We start from the raw sequence: 10,856 nt of genomic DNA on the forward strand, positions 1-10,856 counted from the left end.
TTCATTCTTTGTGTGTGTGTGTGTGTATGTATATATATATATATATATATATATATATATATATATATATATATATATATATATATATATATATATATATATATAAGGAATTACATTTTTATGTATTGGGAAATGAGTGCATCCCACAAAGTACTGATAGTACTGGGGTATTGCTGCAAAACTTTGCAGACATACCCATGCTACTGTTACTGTATAATAGACATTGACGAGTACTTGTTTACTCGCCTGCATTTCTGCACTCCTTTATCAGTGTGCAGACTGAGCGAGGGGAAGAAAAGGGAATCTGGAGACATCAGCTGTGAAATGCAGCTGTGATCTGCACCGCCATGCGACCGCATATGGGGTTAAATTAAGGCCAATTCAAATTCGTATTCGTACTTTGCCTTTTTTTTACTCGTAAACATTTTTACCAAAAAAACTATACGTAAACAAATTAATTGGAAAAAAATATCCGTAAAAAAAAAAAAAGTATGAATGTTTTTGGGGAAGCTGCAGTGATTATAATGCCAAAACAAAAAAACAAGACAAAATACGAATATTTTCTTACTGATTTACGAGTTGTTTTGTTGGTTTACTTCATCACGAATGCTTTCATCATCTCACGCACACGAATGAAACGCTCACGCACACGAATGAACCGGCCAATAATCACGTGATCGGCAGAGAGCCAATGGAGGTGCGGCCTTTCCACTAGCCAATCATAATTCTCCATTCTTGGCAGCAGTTGCCATGTCTGGTAAAAGTGAGTAATCTGTTGTTTATGTTCCTCACATAATATACCTATATCCACACGATATTTGTTTTTAAACTATTGACTAAATTGACTAATCAATCATTTTTATACATTAAATAAAATAGAAATGCATATATTATTAATACACACGATAAAAGCACTGATAAAGGTCACTTACAGATGCTGCAAATCAAAACTAGACAATTAACCTTACCTCCGGCCCTGACCTTTTTACTGTAAATACAATATTTATTGTTTCTTATTTTTTTCTTATGATTGATGATACAATGTGCACAATAGCCTAATGTATTTTATTATTCTGTCATTTAATGTACATAGCATCCATGAAATGTGAAATGGATGATTACAAAAACAGACCATTTGGCCAAAACAAACTAGTTACTATGATGAACAGTGTTTCATAACAGATTACAGTACAACTTTGACTGTACAACCTGGATTAATGAACATTTTGCTAATAAAGAATGCAATCAATTCCTAATGTAATTTATTTACTTACCAGCAGACCCTCTGATGTTATAACCAAGCTAAATAAGTGTTCATGTACAATAGGTTATTTCACATTGATGTTAGCAGACAGTGATGACCAAGATCAACTTTAGGCTGGAAGGAAAAAATGCTACAATAGTCAAATACAACTGCACAGAATTATATTTTATTAGACAGTGGCTCCACAGTGTGTGGCAACCAAGTTAATCAAACAGATTTTCCTGCTGAGTCCCCGTTTCAATGATGTGTTCAATTGCTGAATCTTATTTGTTAGTTTCTTTCTACATGAAAACTAATTATAATAGAACTTGCAGAATTAATTGTACAAAATTATCGATGTGATTGTTTAGAGATGTAAAGGATGTTTGGAGGAGGGTTTCAGTATTTCTAATGTAGGTGTTGTAACAGTAATACAGTGCCTGGAAAGGGCATTACATAGAACTGAAAATGGAAGGACCATAGGTTAAGTGTCTGTTCAGCTCTACAACGCTCTTCAACCTACTAAGGCTAGACTCATTGGCTAAGTTGACCTCAACAATGAAGATAGATGTCCCTACTGTGGTGTCAAATTTCAACATCTCAAAAGTGCATTCTGCTGTAATTATATTAGAAATGGGCAAATAAATAAGAATACAAATAAGCACCTAAACTATTTTCAAACAGTAACAGAGCACACATGAAACACATTAACCACTGTGTGCTGGATTCCAGGTAGTGAAGACTGTACGAGGGAGAAGGACACTTTGAGCAGAACACTTGTCGACATAACACCTGTCCAGGCAGGGAGGAACATGAACCCAGTGGGAATTAGGAACTTTGGTAACGATGCCACCCCAGAGCAAGAATATCATACAAGGTTTCATAATTTTAGATTGTAATTAGGGAAAAGCAAAGATGGGAGAGTTAAATGTTTTCATTTAGTTCTATTGTTTTAGCGATTTTAAATACTTTATTTCAGTGCATGTGTGCAAGTGCCTAAATGTGTCCTTTTAGACACAATAAGCTGGCAATTTATTTTATTACAATTTACAGTGACACTACTAGCCCCCATAAGTAACATCTGCCCATGAAAGATTGTGGTGCCTCTTTTTGAATGGACTTTTATTGTATCTAAAAATACATATTTAGCCATTGTACACATGTCCCCAAGCACTGAAAGCAATGTAATCAAAATCGCTAAAATTATAGGAGAAAATTAACACATTTTAACACTCATCTTGTCTTTTCTCTAATTACAATCTAAATATGAAATCTTGTAAAGGTGTCCATTCAGTCAAGTTTGCGATTCTATGTGGTGATGTCAGACGGAGAGAGAGAAAAACAGAGAAACCATCACTCCTCGTGCTCATGGCGGAGGGCGTTGTAGAAGCCATGGAAATCACTGGGCAACACCTGCTTCATTTCTTGCAGATGTTTGAAGTTCATCGCTTTAATGGTGCGGCGGCAAGTGTAGAGTGGGGACACTGTGGTGATGTTGCTCTTCTTCCTCAGTGATGGGGACTCGTAGGGCTTCCAGGCGTCTGAGTGGTCGATCTTGTACTCCATACTGCCATCAACGTTGTACCTAGGATGAATACAAGGACAGTGACAGGGGAGAAAAGTCAGGTTTTAATACTCATTAAATAATGTTTGTTTTGGTTTCCGCAGCTATGTCATTATTATGTATTCAAATACCTGATTGCTCGGAGGTCATGCACGGTGGGATCCCCAGTGACCTTTCCCGGGCAGATGGCTTTGCAGAGGTTCACCTGGCTGAAGTTTTTGAAGAAAGTGTGGTCTACATACTTCACTTGGTATGGCCTGGGATTGGTACGGGCTTCCCGGATGGCAACGACATACTCAGCTGGAACGCAGATGTCTCTGTTCCTCAGTCTTCTCTCAATCACACTGTGCACAGGATGTACTCATCATAAGAGGGATGTTCTTCGAGGAAGTGCACGATGCACGAAGCAAACTCGTTGGCAGAGAGACCAGCTTCACCCTCGTGCCATAAGTAATTTGATGCATCATGTGAAGTCATGTCATACATGGTAAAGTTATGGACACAGAGCTTGGTCTTGAAATAGAGGGATGAGGCCTGTAGCTTGGAGCAGAGCAGGAGCCCCTGAAGATCCATGCATGTCACCAAGGTCTTCTCACCTGCCTCGTCTTTGTCCTTCTGCTTCATGGCTTGTGCAGTGTCCTTTTTGTTGCAGTGCTCCTTCCATGTGGCAGCCTCAATGTTCCCAGCCTTGAACGCACAGCAGGTATCACACTGGTCTTTCTTCGGGTGAAAAAGAGAGTAATTCAAACATTAAACATTCTGGTGAACACTTGCCTTGACAGCGCCTGGATGCCATGGTCTGCACTGGAACGGATATACTCTGCATGGAGGTGATTGATGGACTTGAACACAGGCTCCAGGTACATCTTAGTAGCCTGATCTCAGACTCAGCTCACTCTGAGAGTGGGCGGGGTCTCTGGTCTGGAAGCAGGCTAACATCTTAGAGGACGAGGACCGGCAGTAGTGCGAGGGAACTTTTGGAAGGTCCAGAAGGAAGGTCTTCAAGAAGTCAGACTCCTCTTTCCTTACCCTCACCCGCTTCTGCTTATCTTCCTCAGTAGGGCTTTTCCCTCTTCTTCCTACCCACTTCAAAAAAGACCACTGCTTCAAGCCTAGGGTTGACAGGAACATGCGTTGGCACACTCCGAGTCTCCTGCCATCTACGACAAGGTGACAGAAAATGGATGCCGACCTCCTGGATTTCTCTGCTCCTGTCCTCCGTCGCTTTACACTGCTCACCTCTACCAATGATGCAACATAAATCTTCCTCTCACGCCAGTCTAATTTCTCCCAGAAGTACTTGAAGATCTCTTCTCGCTTCGACTCTTCCACTTCTCTGCAGTGCAGTTTACTGGACCTGTGGCCGGCTGCAGACTGACATGACACACCCATTTTTCTTCCCTCCTTTAACACTGACTCTCTATTCTTCCTAGGCCAGATATGACTGGCCTATCATTCTACGCCTCTTCTGGATGTTGTTCTTCCAGCCCTCTGGATTTCTCCTCTTCCTACAGAGACCAGCATCAACACCTGAGGAGTCTTCTTCCACCTCAAGTCCTATATTGTGTCACAAAAAGAGAGAAAATTTGTCATTCAGACCATTAGTGTGCGAGTCTCTCTGTGTGTATCTGTGCAGCCCCTTGCGTGCACATCTGTGTGGGTATGTACATGTGTACTGTATGGATGTGTAGTTGAAAGAAAAGAGTTAAATAGCAAACATGCACCATGCAAGATACTACATTACACACATGTGCATCAATGTGTCCATATTAATAATGACAACAACACCTTCATTTCCAGATTCCGATTCACCAGGAGAATCACCATGTTGGTCACGTTCAGGTGTCCAGTTTCGATCAAGCGGATCTGGGAAAGAAAGAGGAACAAACAGAATGCACACGTTGACATAATTCAGTGTTGCTAGGACTTTGCATTCTTTGCTCTGGCTGACTTAAGCCTGGTTGTACACAAACCTTCTTCGTCCCCACTTGTGTCGTCATCCTCAACTCCTTCAGAATCTTCATCCTCCACATTTGAGTCCGGCTCAACTCTGTCTGCACCTAAAGAACAGAAAAGAAATATGAGATGTTCTCACATTAAGTGTGAGGCGCTTTCTGGTCATGTACAGTATGATTCTGAAGGAAAAAAATGAAAATGCAACATTCAGCAGTCACTATTTGTGTTTATTACAGTGATTATTAATAATAATACCTTCATATCCAGATTCAGCAGCACCAGAAGAATCACCATGTTGGTCACGTTTAGATGTTAGGGTTAGTGGTCGAGTGGATCTGGGAAAGAAAGAAACAAAACGAATGCAATGTTAACACACCTGCAATTCAGTGTCAGGCTTTGCTCTGGCCAATAGCCTCGGTTCCCTGGCACTTGTTAGTTTTACACCAACCTTCTTCTTCCCCACTTAAGTAGTCATCCTCAATTCCTTCTTCGCCTCCCTCATTTGAGTGAGGCGCAACAACTTCTGCTGCAGAAAAAGAGAAGAGACTGAATGTCAAATAGAAAACATGCAGCATTGACAATAATGCAAAGTGTCACATGTGTGCGTCATGTTTTTGTATGAAAGACTCTATACAGCTATTAATATTACCTTCATATCCAGATTCAGCAGCACCAGGATTATCCAACTCTAATTTAAGGTTCCATGATGAATCAAGCTCATCTGGTAAAAACATAAGAGGAACACAATGTACAGTGAATGCAAAGTAGAAATTACATTGCCAAGATGTTGCATCCTTTGCCCTTAATCTGTTTTACCACAAACCTTACTTCTCTCTCAGTGGGTGTGTGTGCGTGCGACAAAGACAAACCTTCAATCTCCTCAATTGATGAGTCCTCCCTGCTTCTCCTGCTGCTTCTCCTGCTGAAAGGGGAAAAAGGTCACACGAATTAATGAAATGGCTACTTTTTAAGATTGTGATACTACAGCAGATACTGATTAACAATTTGTGTTAAGGTAATAATACTATGTTTGAAACTAGTACAGCAACAATTCAAAATGGGTACTTAGTGCTAGAGCTTAGAAATTCAGCCCGAGCCCGACGGGACCCGACGGGTCGGCGCGGCGCGGGCTGGGCCGGGCTCAAATTTCCATGTATATGACGGGCTATGGGTCGGGTCGGGCTTTTATAATCCGGTAGGCAAGCGCAGCGCAGTATCATGATGTCTCTGTGACTGTGTAAACTGCGCGCTCATGACTCTATGGCTGCACCGCTGCGCTGTTTCGCAATTTGACAGTTGAGCGTGAGTGTGTGTGTGCGTGCGCTGTGTGTGTGCGTGTGCGTGTGGCTGGCTGCTCGCTGCTGTGGCGTGTGCAGTGTATGCATGCGCTGCCAGCGCTGGTCGAGCAGAGCAGAGCGGAGGACATCGTTGAAACAGTCCACAGACACTTTTTGTATCCTAATAATCATAATAGACGTTGTGTGAACGTTGTAGCTATAATAGCCTGTACGCCTGCTGTCTGATTTAGCGGCGGCCGTCAGCTGTGTTTTCCAGCAAGGCTTTTTGATTGATTGAAGAATTAGGCTCCGATGTTTATTTGTTCCATAATTAGCACGGTACTTGCTACAATGTCTTATATAGGTCTATATAAAGACAGTTGGAAAAGGACTCTGTTCTTAACAAATCACCATATGAGAAAAAAGGCTGCTGCAGCAATTAAGCTTGTTTATAATGTCGGGCTGCGGGCTGTGTCGGTCTCCAATTGTCAATTATTATGTATCGGGCTTTGGGCCGGGCTCGGGCTGCCGTTCTGTGGGGTGGGTTGGGCCGGGCTCATTTTTTTAGGCCCGATCTAAGCTCTACTTAGTGCATGTTTAGGGATTTGTAACTAGGACAGCAGGTACAATACAAAACCACACATATGTGTTTCTATGCACTATAATTCATAACACACCACACCACATACCTTCACTCCCAGATTGAATCAAAACAGCTGACCCAGCACTGGCAGCATCAACTTGGTCACAATCAAGTGCATCTTGGAAAGATACAGATTATCATTAGAACACTGAATACAGCAGCTAATTATTGTAATTCATGATTAAAACACTTTGATTTCCAAATTAATCACACAAGTTGCACCACAGCCAGAATCACTACACACATCATTAAACTGAGCTGACTTATTCCTATTTTTCTTTCTATTTTTTTTATCGCACAAACCTTCTTCGCTGCTTTCACTGCTCTCTAGTACAGTCTCTGCCTCGTCATGTCTGCCCCTGACATACTTGACGCTAACCAAAGCACACAGCTCCTCCATAGAATACATCATCCTGAGATGTTATACTGAAAATAAAAGGAGAATACAGGGTTAAAATCAAGGGTAACACAATGGTGTAAAGTAATTAAGTACATTTTCTTAAGTACTGTACTTGAGTACAATATTGAGGTATTTGTACTTGACTAGAGTATTATCAATTTCCAATACTTTTAATCCACTATATCTCAGATCCAAATATTTTACTTTTACTCCACTACAAGCTGAATTATTTCCAATTTCCAATACTTGTACTCCTCTATATCACAGATCAAAATTATTGTACTTTAATACATACACAACAAGCTGAGTGCCTTTGGAGTACTTTTACTCCAATGCAAGCTCACAGTGTGACACATTGTGAGCATGTAGATCTGCCATTTTCAAAATATTTGAAATGGGACATTCTGCATAGAGTACTTTTACTTTTGGCACTTTAAGTACATTTTGATGCCAACACTTTAGCCATTTTATCAAGTACATTTTGAATTCCAGACTTTTACTTGTAACAGAGTATTTCTACATTACATTATTGATATTTGTACTTAAAGTAAAAACATTTGAGTACTTTTACCACACGTAATGGTACGTTTTTGTCCAGATGGAACCAAATGGACCCTTTATGGACCCGTTAAGGGTCCATTTGGTTCCATTGACACTCCATAGAAGTTGTTGTGCTGGCAGCTTAATGTAATGGTACGTTTGTGTCCAGATGGAACCAAATGGACCCTTTATGGACCCGTAAAGGGTCCATTTGGTTCCATGGACACTCCATAGAAGTTGTTGTGCTGGCAGCTTAATGTAAGGTATAAGGTAAAGGTAAATGGAAAACCACATGGCAAATTATTTGATCGATAACGCCAGTTGCGGTGGGTTGACGGAGGCGAACCATGTTTGAAGCAAAATCAGTGTACGACGCTGCTTGTTCAGAGAACAAACAGACAACACAAACATCAGAGAACAATACTTTCCTTGAATAATAACAATTCACACGACGCCAAGCACAATCGTGAACATGATCGTTGGTATAACCTAAGCATACAGTTCTCAACAAGACATTTGGTGATACTTTACCTTGTAATAATGTCGAATTCCGTGTCGTTTAGTGAAGAAAAAGTTTGTTGCTCTGAATCATTCCCCTCCTCCAGTCCTTCTTCTCCCGCGGTTAGATACGCGTAGTGTGATGGACAGGTTGAACATCCAATGGTGATGTCGTTTCGGAGCGTATCTCCGTTGGCTGTTGGATACGCGGTGTGATGGACAGGTCCCACATCCAATGGTGATTACTGTTTCAGCGTATCTCCCCGCCCATTACATACGCGGTTTGAGGGACATGTCAAACATCCAATGGTGATGCGTGTTAAATAGCTTGGTCAATAAAACAACTTTCCATTGGCCATTTACACACCAGCTGATACTAGCAGAGAGAGGAGAGTGAATGTAATCCAACTATGATGAAAAGTAAAAATCCATAATAATGGACTTACGTGGTTTTCATTGGACAGCGACGATATTCTGTACTACTAACCATGTTCATCTTTTTCGATTAAAACACATGAATCATGACATGTTTACGTCTTGTGAATTATATCAGCTTTATTCAAATGCATTCAGACAATACAGGCAATATCATTTCACAGGCAATTAGCCTTTTATTTAGGAAAACAATAGAATGTAGTCTTGTATCAGCTTTATTCAAATGTATTCAGACAATACAAGCAATATCATTTCACATGCAATTGGCCTTTTATTTAGGAAAACAATAGAATGTAGAGTATTGTATTTTGGGCGGATTTTGTTTGCATATTGTAAATTAAATTGAATAAGGTTCTGAATAATGTAGGTGTAGCTATAGAATAGGCAAAGACAAATGTGTGTTGTGAATAGAATCAATAGTTTCCTTCCCAATAAAGTACAGGGGTGTGAGTTTTCCTGAACCAAACAGTCGTCAACCTCCCTCACCACGAAGGACCACAGAAAGTTTGTTGTTCCTTCTTGGAGCTCTTTCAAGAGGTTGAATTCTCAAATCTGATTGCTGCTACATCCTGCCATCGGAACCCTGATCGGCTGATGTGGTCCATGTCATCACAGTTCCTGAAAGAAAAATAAATGTACCCAAGACAAGACTATGTATATTATTAAATGTATTTTTATGTATGGTAAGAACAGATATTTACTGTTACTATAGCTATCATTTTACAATGTTAATGAAACTGGACTTAGTCAAAAGTAAAGTTGTTTATAACATGTACTGTGTACACTATTTTTACTTTAATTAAAGAATACATTTAACCAAATGAACCTGTAAAGGTCTACACTCAGATTGAAATTAACATTGAGGATTTTTACTCTATTTGTACAGATTGTTTGGTCCCCATATACTCGTTTGATAATCACCAAATTAATAAGAGGTAATAAGAATTGACTTGTATTATCCCACATTCCCACTGACCCCCATTTAGGCCAGTGACCCCATAAGAGAACATTTTTACGGCTCTAGCAGTGATTCCCAACCATTTTAATTTCAAGGACCCCCAGTTTGACATCCATTAGGCTACTGACCCCCCATTTAATAGCATTTGTATCTCTGAGACCCCAACTTATATTGTAAAATCATACGTTAGCATAACTCAGAGTGTACACATGGAACCAAATGATTTGTACAGTTACATACCCCTAAGGGTCCATTTGGTTCCTAACTATAATTTAGCTGGGGACCCCCTGGAACTCCCTGGGGGTCCCCGGACCCCACTTAGAGAACAACAGTCTGATGATGTAGTAGCCTATTATAGACGGAGCTAAGATGCTAATGAGGCTAGCGTTAATATTAAACTTTCTTTACATCAAATAAAGACCCCGGACTAAACCCTAAAAGACACTACTGCTAAGCACATTTAACAAACGTTTTATTAGATAGATTGCTGTATTTTATGATAATAATAGCGACGTTATCTTACCTTTCTCTGTCGGCTCTGCTGTGAAGACTGTAGCATAGTTACATACGTTTCCCATAAACAACAGAAAGCAGAGATTACTCACTTTTACCAGACATGGCAACCGCTGCCAACAATGGAGAATTATGATTGGCTAGTGGAAAGGCCGCACCCCCATTGGCTCTCTGCCGATCACGTGATTATTGGCCGTATTCATTCCATGCATGCATTCGTGTGCGTCATACAGATTCGTGTGCGTGAGATGATGAAAGCATTCGTGATGAAGTAACCAACAAAACAACTCGTAAATCAGTAAGAAAATATTCGTATTTTGTCTTGTTTTTTTGTTTTGGCATTATAATCACTGCAGCTTCCCCAAAAACATTCATACTTTTTTTTTTTTTACGGATATTTTTTTCCAATTAATTTGTTTACGTATAGTTTTTTTGGTAAAAATGTTTACGAGTAAAAAAAAGGCAAAGTACGAATACGAATTTGAATTGTCCTAAATATAACCCCATAACCGCAGCACAACAGCTGAAAGAACACCAAGGCTGTAAGAAATGTGCTTACATGTCTTTTCTTGGGGACAGCCTACATTGGCAATGTTATTATTATTATTTATTTTTTATGCCTCTACCTTTCTCTTTTTAACCACAAAACCAGACTCAGGAAATTGGACCCGAGTTGGCTCTGTAGGCTACTTACTTGAGCTTGTAGATCTGCTATTTTTGGCTAATGTTTCCCCCCAGAATATGGGTTTGGAAAAACACATTTTCTTACATGAAATTTGCCTTTTTGTTTTCCCCCTTTCCCGTTTTTAAGCATCAGTTTCACATGGAG

At 40.1% G+C, this 10,856-nt stretch overlaps 1 protein-coding gene and 1 long non-coding RNA gene across 2 annotated transcripts; both read right to left on the reverse strand.

Annotated features, from left to right (window-relative positions):
- Positions 1 to 503: 503 nt before the first annotated feature.
- LOC308309235 (uncharacterized protein) lies at positions 504 to 5,661 on the reverse strand. The gene is made up of 8 exons (XM_080754743.1): positions 5,633 to 5,661; positions 5,413 to 5,484; positions 5,212 to 5,289; positions 5,019 to 5,098; positions 4,781 to 4,867; positions 4,596 to 4,673; positions 2,939 to 4,364; positions 504 to 2,828 (listed from the first exon to the last, which is right to left on the reverse strand). Exons 4-7 carry the CDS (start codon positions 5,055 to 5,057, stop codon positions 4,260 to 4,262), a joined length of 309 nt encoding a protein of 102 aa, XP_080610869.1. The 5' UTR covers positions 5,058 to 5,098; positions 5,212 to 5,289; positions 5,413 to 5,484; positions 5,633 to 5,661; the 3' UTR covers positions 504 to 2,828; positions 2,939 to 4,259.
- Positions 5,662 to 7,326, reverse strand: LOC308309236. The gene is made up of 3 exons (XR_013963319.1): positions 6,987 to 7,326; positions 6,730 to 6,801; positions 5,662 to 5,685 (listed from the first exon to the last, which is right to left on the reverse strand). It is a non-coding gene; the product is annotated as an uncharacterized lncRNA (long non-coding RNA).
- Positions 7,327 to 10,856: the final 3,530 nt, after the last annotated feature.

Source organism: Nannobrachium achirus, assembly GCF_963921795.1.
Source record: "Nannobrachium achirus genome assembly, chromosome: 23".
NCBI lineage: Eukaryota > Metazoa > Chordata > Actinopteri > Myctophiformes > Myctophidae > Nannobrachium > Nannobrachium achirus.

Excerpts from the sequence above, each read along its gene's own strand:
- LOC308309235 (XM_080754743.1), bottom strand. The coding sequence starts at position 5,057 with ATGGTGATTCTTCTGGTGCTGCTGAATCTGGATATGAAG. Across the intron at positions 4,868-5,018 it reads TGCTGAATCTGGATATGAAG|GTGCAGACAGAGTTGAGCCG; the intron begins GTATTATTATTA and ends TCTGTTCTTTAG. Across the intron at positions 4,674-4,780 it reads CACAAGTGGGGACGAAGAAG|ATCCGCTTGATCGAAACTGG; the intron begins GTTTGTGTACAA and ends TTTCTTTCCCAG.